Source organism: Drosophila montana, unplaced genomic scaffold (genome assembly GCF_035044405.1).
Source record: "Drosophila montana isolate Dmon_TW-CO22-7 unplaced genomic scaffold, ASM3504440v1 contig_2482_1, whole genome shotgun sequence".
Lineage (NCBI taxonomy): Eukaryota > Metazoa > Arthropoda > Insecta > Diptera > Drosophilidae > Drosophila > Drosophila montana.
Window position 1 is genome coordinate 790,958 of NW_026997352.1, and position 18,286 is coordinate 809,243.

The following is an 18,286-nucleotide window of genomic DNA, read 5'->3' on the forward strand; positions in this document are numbered from 1 at the left end:
TTCAATTCAAGACCAACAAATCAGCAGCTGCGCCGCCCAACGATAAGCAACAGGCCCCAAAACCAAAAACAATGCAAAAAACAAACAATCCATCAACAAAGTTAAAGCGAAAAGAAAAAAAACAATTACCTTCTGATATTTGGGGGCGAGAGACACGCACATACCCTGCATACCCTGCATACCCTGCATACCCTGCATACCCCACCCCTCACCTGTAAGCGAGCTGTTGCCTGCAAAGCTTCAAATTGGAGTTTATTTTGTTAAACAAAAGTTAAATAATATTTCATTATTTAATAATATTTTTTTTGCTATTGATTCTCGCCCAACTCTTTGAACTCTTGTTGGTATATAGCTGCTGCTAAATACCCTGTCGCGGCTGTTAAGCCGCAAGGGTGTGCAAGCGGGGCATATCAGCTAACAGGTCTCATTTACTAAAGCTAGAGAGGGTATAATGTCTTTGGGCAAATGTATGTAACGGGCAGAAGAAAGCATCTACCAGCCCATAAAGTATATATGTTCCTGATCAGCAGCAAAAGACGAGTCGATCCACGCTTCGATCTCAGAAGCTATAAGAGCTAGGAAACTGAACGTAGGTCCTCTTATTGCCCGTGCAGTACGAGTATGTTTTCGGACAATCGATAACTTGCCCCTTTTCCAGGCAATCGATAACAATCGCTATCGATAATTGTGTTTTTTGAGAAAATCTCGTAGGTGTTAAGAGCTACAAACTTGACATTTAGCTTATAGAATAGCATAAACACCTCAAGTATCTGTCTGCTAGCTCGAGCTGCCTTTGCTGTTGGTAGAAGAAACTTTAGGGTATCCCCTAGTCGTGCACTCCCGACTAGCGCACTCTTACTTGTCTAAAATTATTTAAGCAAAATATAATTAAAAAATAAAAGATGCTTCAACTGGCACAGCTTAGCTTTGCAGGGTAACTCTCAGTCGTGCTTTGCTTCTCTTTTTATTTCGTCGATTTTTTTTTTGGCTATTTTTTTTTTGCTATTTTTATGGGCTGCGCGTCGCCAACGTTCGATGTGTGGCGCCAAAGAGTTTAAAGTTTTAGCATTTGTAATTTCGTTTTTTGTTTTTATATATTTGTATTGTTTTATTTATTGAGTGTGCGTGTGTGTGCGTGTGTGTGTGTGTGTGTGCGTGTGTGTCGGCCGCCACTCAGCCGGGATAATTAAAATATATTAATAATTTAACGCGCTTCGCAGCGATTTGCATACCGATTTTAGTGGCCCATCCAATTAACAGCGGCAGCAACAAAAAGGCCGCTAAAAGCCAAAAAAGCGAAAAAAGCGAGAAAAAAAAAACACCAACAACAAATAAAAGCTGAGTCTAGCTGCGGCCAGTGCTGCCCCCTGCTAACAATTTGACACTTGTTGGCGCCGGCAGCAACAGCAACAGTTGCTGCTGCTGCTGCTGCTGCTGCTGCTGTTGTTGCTGTTGTTGTTGTTGTTGTTGCTGCTTCTTTTGGCTTTTATTTTGGTATTTTGTTGCTGCTGCTGTTTGTAATTGAAAACTGCTGCCGGAAGCGGCTGCTGACTGCTGCTTTGAGCTGTGGCGCCAGGCAGCGGCTACGGCGACACAATCCCCTCCCCCCTCCCCTCCCCCGCTCCCCCGCTACCCCAACTGCACGCAGCCATTATATGTCTATAAAGTCTTTTACGATGCGCCTCGATATAGGCTATAGACAGCGGCGGGCATTGACTAATTTCTAATATGGGCAAATGCAATTAGCTGGCGCCACAATTCCGCAAGCCAAATCGGCGTAAACAAAAATATATACACACACACACACACACACACACATACATACATGTAATATATATATGTATGTGCTTTTATAGCAAAAACAACAACAACAACAACAACAAGGAGATGCAACTGCAAATTGGCAATTGAGGAAAACACTCAAAAATTGCCATTTATTTGTATTTATTTGTATTTATTTTTTGTTTGCTCACATTTTTCCATTTACCTCGTTTTGAGACACAATTTTCTCACGGTTTTTTAACGGCATTCTTATTTTTTTGTTTTTTTGCTTTTCAGTTACCGAATGTCAATTTGGCAAAGTTCTGCGCGAATTGGGCTCTACTTGGTACGCGGATCTGGGACCGCCATTTGGCGTCATGTACTGCATCAAATGTGAATGTGTGGCGGTAAGTAGCCGAAAAGCTTTCAACTTACACTTCAATTACACAGCTTTAAGCAAGAGCTTTAAGCTGGGCTAAAGCTCGTAGACAAGAAGTTAAATGCAAACTCAAGCAAAGCTGAAGATTAAGATTAGGAATAAGATGAAAGTAAAGGCAATTGTTGAGCTTAAAGCTTCCACACGTAGAAATCTAGCAAATTATGCAGCTTTCTAGTTAACATACAGGGTAAAAGATTGTTGAGCTTAAAGCTTTTGCGAATTAATTAAAGCTTTCAGGTGCTTTCAAAGTCGATTTGCAGGCAAATGCAGTTGAAGACTAATGCACAAATGGCTGCAGCTACAAATACAAGTGAAAGATACTTTTTGTATCTTTTCTTTTGGCTTTTGTATCTTTTGGGGGCCAGGCCATGTGGCTCGGCAAATTGAGGCGCTGCTGCTGCTGACGGGCGGCCAACTAATTGACTAATGTCCGCCGACATTTACTACACGCAACAACAAACAGACAGACAAACAACAAAGTTGCCAAAAGAAAATTATTGGCGAAAAATGTATTTTCACTTAAGGTTGTGCGAGGCTCGAAAGGGGGGGATGGGGGCAGCCGGGTTAGCAGGAAGACAAAGCGCATAATTAATGGCATTTTTACGCATGATTAATATTGATTTGAAAGCACTTTTTATAAGCGAGACAACGAACACATACATATGTACATATGTATGTATGTAGTATATACCCTATACACATTGCCAATGGGCGAGTGAAGAAAGCCTTGCCAAAACTCAACTAAAAACAAATTTAACATTGTGTTTGTTGTGCGCTTTCTTGTCGATCGAGTTACGCAAAAAGAATTTGCATTGCGCATAAAAAACAAAAAAAAACCAGGGCAGGGGCGGGGACATGCTGAGGCTAGAAAAAAAGGGGGGGCGACTGCCCAAAAGAAAAAAGCAACAGCAACAAACTCTTGTGTCCTCGTTCAAGTGCTGCGTTAAGTAAAAATAACAACAAATTATATAGCTTATATATAACGATTTCTTCTATATACATATGTATATATCCATGGATTATATATGTATGGCTTTACTTTCGCGCAGTTTGCATCCAGGCCCCGAAAATTAATTGACGCCATAAAGTCTTGGCATATTTTTGTTGTTGCTGTTGTTGCTGTTGTTGCTGTTGTTGTTGTTGTTGTTGTGCGTCTGCCAACGGCCAGACAAGCGACGATCCCAGTCATGCAGCCACAATCCCAAGCCAAACCCCATTGGATGATAACATGCCCATCAGCAGACCCAAAAGAGCTCCAGATCAAAGCAAAGATATATATGTACATATATGGGCAGAGTTATGGGCAGCTCCAGAAATGCCATACATTCGAAATACTTTAAAGATATGGTCCAGTTAATGCACACTTCCATCTCGAGTCGTATTCCAAGTTTGAAATATTCAAATTCTCTAGAAATTATTTGGGTTTCTATACCCTAAACCCATTTAAAAAAGGTAAAATGGATATAATGTCTTTGGGCAAATGTATGCAACGGGCAGAAGAAAGCATCTACTAGCCCGTAAAGTATATACATATATTCCTGATCAGCAGCAATAGACGGATCGATTCACGCTTCGATCTCAGAAGCTATAAGAGCTAGGAAACTGAACGTAGGTCCTCTTATTGCCCGTGCAGTACGAGTATGTTTTCGGACAATCGATAACTTGCCCCGTTTCCAAGCAATCGATAAAAATCAATATCGATAATCCTCTTGGTAGAAGAAACTTTAGGGTAACCCCTAGTCGTGCAATCCCGACTAGCGCACTCTTATTTGTCTTTATTTGAACCAACTCCGACAAGAACTAGTTCAAGCGTAAATCTCAGAGTTCGTCAACTTTACGAGCCAAGTTATGCTCAATTATTTTTATTTATTAGTTTGTCTTTCGTTATTTTTTTTTTTCGGCTAATTGCAGCTTCGCACCTGCCGACCCCCCCCCCCCTCCCGCCGATCCCCTGTCGTGCCCGCCCCTGGCTATGGAGAGCGCCCCTTGAGTGGTTTTTATGTAGTCAATTTTTTTATGGAGCTGTCGCTGGGCATTCGGTCAGTTGGCTGTTGTTGCTGTTGTTGTCTTGGTCTTTAGTTAGTTGTGTATTAATTAATTATAATTTATGTGGCTGCAAGCGTTATAAACGAGGCACATCATAAAATAATTCCTACTGCCGCCACTACTGCTACTGCTGCTGCTGCTGCTTATGGCGTCCATTAAAAGCAACAACATTGTCCGAGACGCATAAAAGTCAACAAGAAATTCGCATGAACATCAAACAGACAAGACAAGACACGACACACAAAAACTCTCAGCAGATTCGCGCAGATCAAAAATGAATTAATAAAAAAAAAAGTGGAGAAAAATCGAAAATACACAACAAAAAAAAAAAAACAAACAAACTTGAGCATTATAAATATACTCAAATATTTATATTAAGAAAATCGCAGCTTGATTTAGTTCTAATTTTAAAGCAGGCGACGAGACAGTGCGAAAGAGGAAGCAACAGCACTAGACGGTCACAAAAAAGCCAACGACTAGCACATACCCTGTACTCATAGCAGTTGGAGAAAAGCTCAATACAAATGATATATACATGCCATATGTCCCGATACGTGGGATGCTCTTCAGATTATCGCTAACCGTGATAATAAAGCAAACTAGAGGTCTCTAGCTGCTCCAGTTGCCGAGTTCCGACAGATAGTTCCTTAGTTGGGGCCAGCCGAAACACGTCCGATGCAGCTGAAATTCGGTGCCCGCAAACCCGGTGCCCAAACGAACGCATTTGCACACACTTTATGCTTGCTGGGTATGGCAAAGAAATGTTATTGGGAAATAGAAAGAAAAAAGAAAAAAAGGAAAACAAGATATTGAGTCAGTTTTCAGTTATGCGAATGGCAGCGCTAATTAATTTTGCGGCTACAAAAATTATATAAAAAGTAAATAAAAAATAAATAAAATATACAGTAATGGCACAAGGCAGACAGAAGTGACACATTGGCCAGCCACTCAGCATAACTAATGAGATACAAAGAGTCCAACAGAAACCAAAAAAAAATAGAATACAATAATAATAAAACAAAAAAAACGAACAAGAGCTGCACTAAAGAAAACTAGAAGACAGGCACCGACACAACATGTTGATTTGCACTTTATTCGACTATATGCAAAGTTTTCCATGTTTGCATCTTTAATCTATAATCGATCTATCTTTCCAGATACCCAAAAAGCGTCGCATTGTTGCACGCGTTCAGTGTCGCAATATCAAGAACGAATGCCCGCCAGCCAAATGCGATGATCCCATCTCATTGCCCGGCAAATGCTGCAAGACCTGTCCCGGCGATCGTAACGGTAAGTCCACAAAATAGATCATATCATAGATCAGATCATAGCCATATCGTATCGTATCCTTTCACATATTATATGATGTCATAGATCATAAATCATATGATATCATATGACATCCTACTATATCATATAATTTGCTATCATATCATATGCTACGATATCATAGCATATCATATCCTACGATATAATATCCTCACATTTGATATCCTATCATATCATGTGATATCATATAATATATATTATATATCATATCATATCATTTCATATCATATTTTATTATATAATATCCTATCATATTATATCGTATGCTATGTATCATATCATATCATATGAAATGATATCATATCATATCTATCATATCATATTATATTATATAATATCCTACGATATCCTATTATATCATATCATATTATATCGTATGCTTTATATCATATCATATCATACCATACCATATCATATCATATTGTATCATATCATATGAAATGATATCATATCTATCATTTCATATCATATCATATGCCATCCTATCAAATCCTATCATTTGATATCATATCATCATTTTACATCATATCGTATGATAATCCCATAATATCCAGACATAATCCCAACTATGCGTAACTTTGTTCTTGACGAAAGAAAAACACTTTCCCTCGACTCGAGCCGAATATCGTGCCAAAGATATGCGTCATGTCTATGATATGCCCCATGGTAACTATACAAAGTGGCGTTGGGTAGGATGGGGGACTGGTATTTATCATAAATTTGCTAAATAGCTCAATATTTTGACACATGCAATTGTTTGTTACGCACAATAAAAAAGGCTAAAAACTTATAGAGGGAGCGAGGGAGCGAGGTAGACAGATATCGAATAGGTTTATGCGGGTTGCTTGGACGGATAAAATGTTGTAAAGGCTTGCGTTTTTTTTGCATTTTCTTTTTGGCAAAATGCTAAAAGCAGATATACACAGATCTATAGATCTATATATCTATGAATAATTAAGCGTAGCAGCAAACGCAGCTGTACAACACTTTTCAGCGCGACGCGACGCGACGCAACGCAACGTAGACCATAAAAACCATCAGAAAAAAAAAAAAGCTAAAGAAGAAGAAGCAGCTAAAAACATGCTATACAAATACTATATAGTTGTATATAGACATATGTAGGGGATAGTTTTTTCTTTTTCTTCTGCTGTGTTTCTGGCCCGAAACGCGTAAATTGTTTATGAAAAATTACTTGGCCCGAAATGAAGGTCAACGCTACGCAATTTATAATTCTTTTTTATGCCATTTTGTTGGCTCTGTCGCGTCGCCTCTCTCCCTCTCTCTCTCTCTCTATCTATATATATAGTGGGTTATATACAGATACAATATATAGATATATCTGTTTATCTATATACAACATCATATTCCAATCTATACTTAGTATTCTTGATGTATGTTATTTCATTTTTTTGTTTTTTTTTTTTCTCTCAGACCATCTCTGCATTTATTTATTGTATTGTAGCATTCGACTTTTGCATGTTGTTCGATGTTCTCCAATGTTTTCTTATTCTTCTCCTTGTTGGTTTTTTTTTCTTCTTTTTGGCCATACAATTTATTTTATATCTCACCCCCAGCGTATTGGGTGGCAGCGGGACAGCGGGGGGGAGGGGCTGTGGCAGACATCATGCGACAACACCATGGGGAATATATGGCTATCAAAATTGGTATGTCCCCCACATATATGTATGTGGAGGATGTGCGTAAGGGGGAGGGGGGCTGGTCAGCAGTGGCAGAGGGGCAGCACTGGAATTGGGCTACAATTCGCCGAAAATTATGTTCTTGTTTTCTTTAAAAAGGGGGCGGGGTGTGTGTGTGTGGGAGGGGGGGGGGCCGTTATACACTGGGGACACACACGTGCCACATTAAACGAACGGATTCCATTGCCATTGTGGGTTCAAAGTCAGCATAGCTATTAGAGTGAAAGAGAGAGAGAGATCACCTGGGGAAAGAGGGAGAGAGAGTGAGAGAGTGAGAGAGAGGAGGGATTGAGGGGGAGAACAGGCTCAACAGTTGAGAAATGGGCCAAAAAGACAAGTTCATCAATTTAGTTTGAGGCGTATTTAAGCCAGGTGGCAACACCAGCCGCCATTTACAATCAAGTGGCAGCCCTGGGTGCGATAATAAGCATTAACTTGCTGTCATATCTTTCTGGTCAGTCAAAAGCTCAATCCCAACCAGGTGGCAACGCTGCACAGAACACAAGCCTGCTCTACACAAGAAACGCTTATAACTAGGTGGCAACCCAAGCAAGTAGCTTGACTTAAGACACTCTACAAACTATTGGCAACTCTAATGGCAGAGTCAAGCGAAAGTCCAACGGGATTCTTCTACGAAAAAAGGTGGCAACTCTGTAAATGTATCAAAAGTATTGATCAGTCTATGTAGATATATATGTCCAAGTGGCAAGGCCAAGCACAAAGCCAGACACTGGCAAATATTTGTATAACTAGCTGGCAGCTCTCAATTGCGACAAGCTGGCAACTCTGGCGCTGTTGAATCCATGCAGCATTGTAGAAGAATTCATTTGCGCCCAAAGTGGCCTTAAAGCTTACGCATGCTTATGGACACGCACGCACACGCGAGAGAGAGAGAGAGAGAGGGAGGGAGAGAGAGGGAGTGAGATGGAGAGAGAGGGAGAGAGAGACGCACACATGCAGAGCTTAAAGAGCGACTGAATCACAGGCAATTCTTTGGCTTTTGCTAATTTTCTGCATGAATTGAATTCATAATTAGAAAAACTTATGAGGAAACCTACGGAGTGTGTGTGTGTGCCTGTGTGTGTGTGTGTGTACCTGTGTGTGTGTGTGTGTGACATTTTTCACATAATCAAGCCAAGTGCTGTGCCTGAATTCCAGTCTGCGTCTCCCAGTTGCTGCCGCTGTGTGGCATGGCCGCGCCGCCAAACTGGTTGCAACTGTTGCCAGTTGCTGCTGCTGCTGCTGCCAGTTGCTGCTGCTGCTGCTGCCAGTTGCTGCAGCACATCATTAGTTTCCGTTTTGCGGCAATTTTTCATTTGCTTATGCAAAGCCGTTGACCTTTGGCGCGTCCCTCTTTGACGAGAGCGGACGCAGCGAAAGATTTCACTTTTATGCCGCTGGCTCGATGAAGGGGGAGGGGCAAAAGAGGTAGGGAGGGGGGAGGGGGTTGGCAACAGAGGTTGGCTTAAATTGCTGCCACATCAAATTGCAGCCAGCAGCAGCAGCAGCAGCAGCGGCAACAGTTGTTGCCTGTTTGGCTCCGGCAACTCGTTTGCCATAAATAGTTAGAAGGCACGGGCGCGGCCCCAACTTGGCTCGCTGCTTGCCACATGCCGCATGCCGCATGCCCCCCATTCCCCATTCCCCACGTCGCTCTCACGCAGTTGCTGTGGCTATTGTAAAAATATTTAACAACAACAACAACAGGCAACAGGCAACATGCAACTGGCAACAGGCAACTGGCAACAGCAGACTTTGCTTTTGATTTACCAAAGTTATTTTTTTTGCGCCCAACTTGGACTAGGCCCGGCTGCCGCTTTTGTTCAGGTATATTATATACACCTGTACATATACATATATATACATATATATATAGATATATGTCCAGTTTGGTCGCTGCTGCATCTGCAGCAAACGTTGTTGCCACCAAATTGCCCACGTTTTAAATGCCCATTTTTGGGGCTTGCCTCAAGCTCAGTTCTCAGTTTCTCGGCTCGTCTCCGTTTGTCTCCGTTTGTCTCCGTTTGTCTCGGCTTGTCTCGGCTCGTTGTCTCTGCGCATTCCTTGGCATTAATTTATGCATTTTTTCGTTATTTTTATAATGACATAACTCGAGCATTTTAACGCTTATTAAATTATCTCATTTGCCGCCACAAACAGCGGGCGGTCCTACTCGACAGAGTGAGAGGGGGCTGCAGGCGGGGCGGGGCGGGGCGGGGCTGACCGAACCTGGTCAGGCTGGACTATGGCCAGGTAGAGACAATAAAAGTTAATGCCCAATGCCAGTTCCATGCGCAATCGTTTCACAACGATCGATCGATCGACGTCTCCTTCTCCTTCTCCGTCTCCGTCTCCGCCTCCGTCTCCTTCTCCGGCTCCGATAAGGTCCGGGGAAACTGTCCCAACGATTGTGCTGGGATCTTCGGATCTTCGGGCTGCGATCTTCTGGCGTCCATTAAGTGCCTGACAATTCAAGTTGATGACATCTTTTGCGGTCGCGCGTTTCCTTTTTCGACCATTTTATGGCTACCCCGAATCAAATCGAACCCGATCGAACCCTGACGTACCATCGGGACACACACACACAAGGAGATGCGCGGGAGAGTGAGAAAGGGAGGGAGAGGGGCGCGGAGAGGGGAGAGGGAGAGAGATTTTTATCGCTGGGCGTGCGCACTGGCCCTGGCTCTTGGTCAGCGCCCTGGCTAATAAAATTTTCAACTTTATCTTTATCGCGAACGGCATCAAGAACGGAACTGTCTATTAAAAAACTCTGCTGCACGAGATCCCATTTAGATTGTTTGCCTTAAGGTAGTTAACCAGGTGCGCCTGTGTGTGTGTGCGTGCCTGTGTGTGTGTCGTTTGGGCGCAGGTCAGCAGGAGCTTTGGTTTCCTGGAGCAGCAAAAAGCGAAAGCTTTTGCTCCTTGCTCTCTGAAAAAACTCTTTTATAACGATAATAAGCTTTTACTCTTTGATATCCTTCATTCATCAAGCCTAAGCTTTCGTTAAAGTCACTCTCGACAGCAGACAGAGAGAGAAAGAGAGAGCGAGTGAGAGCGGCGAAAGCTAAAGCTTCTCATTTCCTTCTTGCGTATTCTCAAAAGCTCTGCAGCTCCTTGTTTTGGGCTCAAAAGCGGGCCTACCAATGTTAAGCTTTTCTGTTTGTACAGCTTTTGCACTTCACATAAAACTTCAGAAGCACACGCTCTCGACCGCCTTGAAGATAGTTTGTTCTTTCTTGCAAAGCTCCAATAATCGCAGCTTTCGCTCTTTTCAAATGTATGTTTAGAGCTTTTAAGCAGCTTACAGTTCAGGCCGAGCTTTTGCTTAATGCACTTCAATAAAAGCTCCGGTTTTTTTTATCTAAAGCTCGTACAGGGACTTAAGCTTACAATTTGTCTTTCTCTAACTTTCTTTCCTCTCTCTCTTTCTCTCTCTCTCTCTCTACTTCTCCCTCTCTCTCTTTCTCTCTCTCGCTCTTTCTCTGTCTGTCGCTTTCTTCGCTATAAATAGCAACAATCCGTTCTCTTCTGCTTCAACAAGTCCTAAAAGCTTTTGAGCCACACACAACGCTTCAAATTCCATGGAACAAACACAACAACCGCATCCCTAACAAATACAACAACAACAACGAGAACAAAAACGAGAACAAAAACGAGAACCAATCCAATTCCATCCAATCCAATCGAATCCAATCAGCAATCAGTTAAGTTCTCTGGCCGTGCAGCGCGTTGCCTTTGCTTCGAGCTGTGCGAAGATCTACATAAGTAAATGCTAAACGCTCCGAGGAATTCATTCGGATAGATCATTTGAGAAAACACTTTCAAAACGGTTTTTTGTTGTTCGTTTTAATGCACATAAATATATCGATTCTTTTTCGTTTAATGAGCTGCGGCAACTGAAAGAGAGCGGTCGGAAGGAAGGGAGAGAGGGGGGGGGAGGAGGGGTGGTCAGGGCGAGCCGCTGGAAGCCACATACCAAAGCGTTGACTCAATGGCCGAAGGTGTCGTTTGTCTTAGCCCCTGGCTTTGTCGGCTTCTGGCTGAGCCCTCGTCCCTTCCTCTCTCTCTCTCTCTCGCTCTCGCCCTTGCTCTCTCGCCCCCCTCCACCGTCACACTGCGTTTCGCCGTATTTGTCATGATGGGCAACGTGTCGTCGTCTTTGTGCGCACCAAAACTCATTTATCTTGACTTACAAAAACGGCCAGCAGCAGACCGAAATAATAACAACAACAACAACAAATACAGCAACAACAACAACAAACACATGAGAGCCACACACGGCATATAAAACGAAAAGAAACGAAAAGAAACGAAACGAAACGAAAATTCATTCATCTGCAATGGAAGCGAGCGCGAGTCAAGGGCAAGGAGTGGAAGGAGTACATGGCGAGGGGGGCGGGGAGGGGTAGCCTGAGGGCAGGATCTGTGCACAATCTGCGGGCCATCGCCAATAAGCTGAAGAATGCGCCGCAGACGACGCGTCAAATTGAAAAACGCAGCACAAAAAGAAACACAAATAGTGTGGGCGAGAGGGGGCGAGAGGGGGGGGAGAGAGACAGGCAGAGTGCAGGCGCTGCTGGAGTAGCGGGGCGTAGTGCGGGGCAGGCCAGCCGCGCGGCTTTCGGTCAGAAGTGGCTCGTATTAAGATCAGGCGATAAGATCGGACAGCCGAAGACGACATTGGAAGGCGCACACAAGCGCACACACACACACACACTCGCTCACGACCGCAGCATGCTCTTGGCCTGGAACGAACCCCAACCTTAAGCCGTCCCCGTCCCCCTCCCCCCGACCGTTGCCCGCGCTCTGGCCACAATCGCTGCGGCCTCGGCTCAATAAAATGCTATACAAGGTGTCAGATTTGTCGCCCCTCATTATGCGGCAAGAAGAAGTGTTTTTTTTCTGCTGCTGCTGCCGCTGCCGCTGTCGCAGTCGCTGTCGCTGCCTCTGCTTCTTCTTTTTTTTGCGGCTTAAGAGCGGCGGGTGTTTGTGTGTGTGTGTGCGTGTGTGTATAGCAAAATAAACGAAATTCCAATGCAGCAGCAGCTTTGGCTTTAGCCTTTTTTCATCGTACATTTTGAAGCTGTTTTCGAGCAGCTCCTTTATTTTTCTTAGCCGTTTTTTCTTTTCGTGTGTTCTGCTTTTAATCAGCTTTGGGGCAGCGGCTTCTAACGAAGCTGCTGTCAATCAAGCGGCTGAGTACGTGTGTGTGTGTGTGTGTGTGTGTGTGTGTGTGTGTGTGTGTGTGTGTGAGTGTGAGTTGTGCCTGTCACATCCGGAAATGTCCACCTACTTTCACGCCGCATTTGCCTGGCTGTCTGTGTGTGTGTGTGTGTGTGTGTTTGCGTGTGTGAATTTCTAGGAATTCCTTGACTAGTTTTGTTTTCTTTTACCTGCTCAATTTATGCACGATTAATGAATGCCACCTGGACAGGCACACACACACACACTCGCACACACTCGCACACACTCGCACACACACGCACACGCTGATCCGTCTACCTGTGCTGTGGCCTCTTTTATTCAGATTCATTTCATTCATTCACATTGCATTCATAGACATTCGTTCGTCCGTCGGGGCATTCATTGCGGGCCCTTTGATGCCATTTAGTGCTATCTGAATTCCATTTAAGTAGAGCATTTCCTAACCTTCAGCTTGTTCTTCTTCTTCCCATTCCAGATACGGATGTGGCTTTGGATGTGCCCGTGCCCAGCGAGGAAGAGGAGCGCAACATGAAACGTAAGTACAATTCAATAGAAACAATCCCAAGTATATTATGCGAGAGATATAGTCGATCGATCTTAAATGAAATCTTGTTTGACAATTTATAGCTACTTTTCTCATGGGCGAACTTAACTCTGGTCCGATAGTTGCCTAGGCACATAATTAAACCATATTGATCCAATTTATTTTAAAATATATAAAAACTTAAAAAACTGAAATATAGTTTCGAAACGAATCATTTCTTGGAAGAAAATCTTTATTTATGTGTAATAAATAAGTATATATATATATTAAATATAATATCTTAGTCTATTGTTGAGCGTCAATTTGTATGACAGCTATATGATATAGTAGGCTGATCCGCTTGCACACGCTTTATGCAGCTTCCGCTGTCAGAAGAAGCAGCTGCACCCAAATTGCGAGCTCCTGGTACGGCAGAGAGTCGAGTTACCTGAGAACAATTGCGCCTATATTCGCACAGCAGGTGTTATTCGCCCAGCTAGGTTAACTCAGCGTGTAGACACACTCACACTCATTCACACACTCATTCACGGATATATTCACAATTGAATTTCGGTCCATTCACAGATTACGCAGCTCTGCTAACGGGCCGGACATCGTACTTTTTGAAGGGCGAGGAGATGAAGTCCATGTACACGACGTACAATCCACAGAACGTGGTCGCAACGGCCCGCTTTCTGTTCCACAAGAAGAATCTGTACTATTCGTTCTACACGTCGTCGCGGATTGGGCGGCCGCGGGCGATCCAGTTCGTGGACGACGCGGGCGTCATTCTGGAGGAGCACCAGCTGGAGACGACGCTCAGCGGCACGTTGAGCGTCTATCAGAATGCGACGGGCAAGATTTGCGGCGTATGGCGGCGCGTGCCACGTGATTACAAGCGCATCCTGCGCGACGATCGGCTGCATGTCGTCCTGCTGTGGGGCAACAAGCACCAGGCCGAGCTGGCCCTGGCCGGCAAGATAGCCAAGTATACGGCTCTGCAGACGGAACTGTTTAGCTCGCTGCTGGAGCCGCCGACAATGGGCGGCGGCAAGCCGGATCCACAGCTGGCGGGAGCCGGCGGCACGGCAATTGTGTCCACCAGCAGCGGCGCGGCCAGCTCCATGCACCTGACCCTGGTCTTCAACGGCATCTTTGGCGGCGAGGAGTACGCGGACGCGGCGCTCAGTGTCCGCATCGAGCTGCCCGAGCGCAAGGAGCTGATCTTCGACGAGATGGCGCGCGTGCGCAAACCCTCAGCGGAGATCAATGTACTCGAGCTATCGTCGCCCATTTCGATACAGAATCTGCGTCTGATGTCGCGCGGCAAGCTCCTGCTGACCGTCGAGTCGAAGAAGTATCCGCAGCTGCGCATCCAGGGCCACATCGTGACCCGGGCCAGCTGCGAAATCTTCCAGACCCTGCTCGCCCCCCCGCACGGCAACGAGCCGAGCACCCGCACCCGCACCCGCAGCAGCAGCAGCAGCAGCGGCCTGGCCTGGGTCTACCTCAACACGGACGGCTCGCTGGCCTACAATATCGAGACGGATCACGTGAACACCCGGGATCGGCCGAACATCAGCCTGATCGAGGAGCAGGGCAAGCGCAAGGCCAAGCTGGAGGATCTGACGCCCAGCTTCAATTTCAATCAGGCGATCGGCAGCGTCGAGAAACTTGGACCCAAGGTCCTCGAATCGCTCTATGCCGGCGAGCTGGGCGTCAATGTGGCCACCGAGCACGAGGCCAGCTTGATACGCGGCCGCCTGGTGCCACGCCCCGTGGCGGATGCACGCGACTCCGCGGAACCGATACTGCTGAAGCCGCACGGTGAACACGCCGGCATGGGCATGGCCTGGATGTCGATCGACAACGAATGCAATCTCCACTACGAGCTGACGCTGAGCGGCATGCCCAACCCCAACGGCAACGGCGGCGGCGGCCAGGATCTGCAGCTGTATCTGGAGGAGAAGCCGATCGAGGCAATCGGCGCGCCAGTCACACGAAAGCTGCTCGAGGAGTTCAACGGCGGCTACATGGAGGGCTTTGTCCTGGGCATGCCCTCCGCGGAGCTGATCAAGCTGGAGACGAGCGTCTGCTACCTGGAGCTGCACGCCAAGCACAGCCACCAGCTGCTGCTGCGCGGCAAGCTCAAGTCGACCAAGGTGCCCGCCCACTGTTTCCCCATCTATACGGATAACAATGTGCCCGTGCCGGGCGATCATAACGACAACCAGATGCTGACCGCCGAGAGCAAGTGCTTCCATTCGGGACGCTTCTACAACGAGTCCGAGCAGTGGCGCAGCGCCCAGGACACCTGCCACATGTGCGCCTGCCAGCGCGGCCAGGCCAACTGCGAGCTGATCAAGTGTCCGGCTCTCAAGTGCAAATCCGGCAGCGAGCAGCTGCTTCAGCGCGACGGCGAATGCTGCCCCAGCTGTGTGGCCAAACGCGACGACTGGCATCCGACGGGCACAACTACCAGCTCCAGCTCCAGCTCCAGCTTCTCCAGCTCCTCCGCCTCCTCGACGCCCGCGCTCAATGCCAGCGATCTGCTGCTGCAGCAGCAGCAGCGGCGGGGCTGCCGCTTGGGCGAACAGTTTCATGCGGCCGGCGCCAGCTGGCATCCGTTTCTGCCGCCCAACGGCTTCGACACCTGCACCACCTGCAGCTGCGATGCGGTCACGCTGGAGGTGCGCTGCCCGCGCATGGTCTGCCCGCCGTTGCGGTGCAGCGAGAAGCTCGCCTATCGCCCGGACAAGAAGGCCTGCTGCAAGGTCTGCCCCGAGGGCAAGCAGAGCAATCACGGCCAGAGCGGCAAGCACACGCCCAGCAATCCCAATGTCCTGCTCGACCAGGCCGTCCAGCGCACCGCCGCCCACAATGCCGAGGAGGTGCTCGCCGCCGGCGGTTGCAAGGTCGTCAACAAGATCTACGAAAACGGACAGGAATGGCATCCCATACTCATGTCGCATGGCGAACAAAAGTGCATCAAATGCCGCTGCAAGGTAAGTGTACCCCACTCCCCCTCCCCTCCCCCTCCCAGAGGAAGAAGTGTAATCGGCCAACTAACTGTTTTATTCTCTTTCTTTGTCTCTCTTTCAGGACTCGAAGGTCAACTGCGATCGGAAGCGCTGCTCACGCTCCACGTGCCAGCAGCAGCAGCAGCAGCAGCAGACGCGCGTCTCCGGCAAGCGTCGCCTCTTCGACAAGCCAACGGCTGGCAGCGACCTTGGGGGCGTGGCCGGCGCTGCTGCGGCGCCCATCGACGAGTGCTGCTCGACGCAATGCCGACGCTCGCGACGTCATCACAAGCGTCAGCCGCATCATCAGCAGCGCGCGGCCAGCAGCTGAGCAGCTGAGCAGCGCAGTCGACATCGAAGGCGACGTCAGCAGCAGCAGCAACAGCAACAACAGCAGCAGCAACAACAACAGCACAGTTTGTGCGCTCTCTTTCGAGTGAGAGAGCCAGAGAGCGAGCGAGAGCCATGTAAACTTGTATTATAGAACAAACGGGAAGGAAAGAGAAAGAAAACAAACACACACACACACACAAAAGCATACACAGAGAGCCAGCGTTAGACGAAAGGAAGCAAGGAAGAAAGTAAGAGATAGACAGAGAGAGAGTGAGAGAGAGAGCATATAATATTATATATATATACATGCATATATATATACATATACACACACACAAACACACACACACATATATATATATATGTGTACATAGAATGTGAATAACCAGTGCAGTTGCTTTAAATTCTCCACTTTAGAATTTAGCTCGAAAGCATTTTCAGAATTTCTTTGAAATTTTTAAAATTGATATGAAAAACTGTGCTGTGTAACGTTCGTTAAAAAAGAAAACATTTAAAAAAAAAACAAAAAAATAAAAATAAAATGGCAACAAGAAGCAGAGCAGCCCACAATTCAACCAAAACTCACTTCATTTCAATTAATTTAAATTCACATTTAAATTGCAATTTGAAAGCGAACCAGAAATAACAGCAAATACACTGAGCGAAATAATGCTACGATTTACATACATATATTATGCACACACACACATATATATATACATATATACACTATATTCATATATATTTATATATATCTATATATATATATATGTTTATTATCATATTTTTTTTGGAGAAATATTTTATGAGAAACAAAACGCAGTGGGAAACGCTTTTGGCGCGATTTTAGTTGCTATCGATAATAGTTTATATGTACATGTTATCGATGTGTTATCGATATCTTTTGCCGCGCCCAAATGCGCAGCGGCGGCCAACCAAAAGTTTCGACTGATTGACTGAATGGCAAAAAAATATATAAAAATATATATATAAAAATAACAAATATTTAGCATATAAGCAATAAAATTTTTTTTTTTTTTTTCGTGGAAACATAAATTGAAAATTGAAGCTTTTCAATGTGAAATTATTTTGTACTAATTGTTACTTACTCACACACACATACGCACACACACACACACACACACACACACACACATATTGCAGAGCGTATTAAAAAAGAATTTAAAAAATATATAAATATTTTATATATAATTTTAATGCGTTGAAAAATTTTTAAAAAATCATTACAAAAATGATGTACAAAATTTGAAGAAAGGAAACAAGAAAAGAAAATGCCATGTATACATATTTATACACATACACACACACACACACACACACACACACACAAAGCTCACACACACAAGAAACAACAAGAAAGAGAAAATGAAAGGAAAATGAAATTGTATTAATTTTTATTAAATTTTATTCTATTAAATTATTCTTATTATTATAAATTCTATGTTTATTTTTTTGTAGCTTTTACATATATGATATATATACATATATACCAATACATATAAATACATACATATATATACAATGCATACATACGTATATATATCTATATATATCGATCGATTCAATTTGCACGATTAATTGCGAAATACTAAAAAAAAAAACATTTTATGCAACGGCAGCAACAAATTGTACTAATAATATTTAAATTTAATGTTTATAAATTTAAAAAAAAAAAAAAACCCAACAACAACAACAAACAAAACTCCCCAAAAAACACACACAATAAACAAACAACAAAAAACATTAACTAATTTTTTTTTCTTTATGCAATTTTCAAAGCGTTCACTTATTTATTTTTATTTTATTTTTTTGGAATTATATTTTAAATACGCAAAAGTTGCACAAAAATATATGCATATATATTGAAAAAATTAATATATATACATAAAAATAAATATACAAAATATTTAAT

The 18,286-nt window shown here is 44.6% G+C and overlaps 1 protein-coding gene across 2 annotated transcripts in view; it reads left to right on the forward strand.

Moving 5' to 3' along the window:
- Positions 1–17,810, forward strand: part of sog (short gastrulation) — a 51,551-nt gene extending 33,741 nt beyond the window's left edge. For both annotated transcript variants that reach the window (XM_064682684.1, XM_064682683.1), the window contains 5 exons: positions 2,059–2,168; positions 5,404–5,536; positions 12,953–13,012; positions 13,586–16,005; positions 16,103–17,810. In XM_064682684.1, coding sequence (XP_064538754.1) covers positions 2,139–2,168; positions 5,404–5,536; positions 12,953–13,012; positions 13,586–16,005; positions 16,103–16,351 — 2,892 coding nt within the window. In that variant the 5' untranslated portion in view covers positions 2,059–2,138 and the 3' untranslated portion in view covers positions 16,352–17,810. The remainder of the gene's footprint in view (positions 1–2,058; positions 2,169–5,403; positions 5,537–12,952; positions 13,013–13,585; positions 16,006–16,102) is intronic.
- Positions 17,811–18,286: the final 476 nt, after the last annotated feature.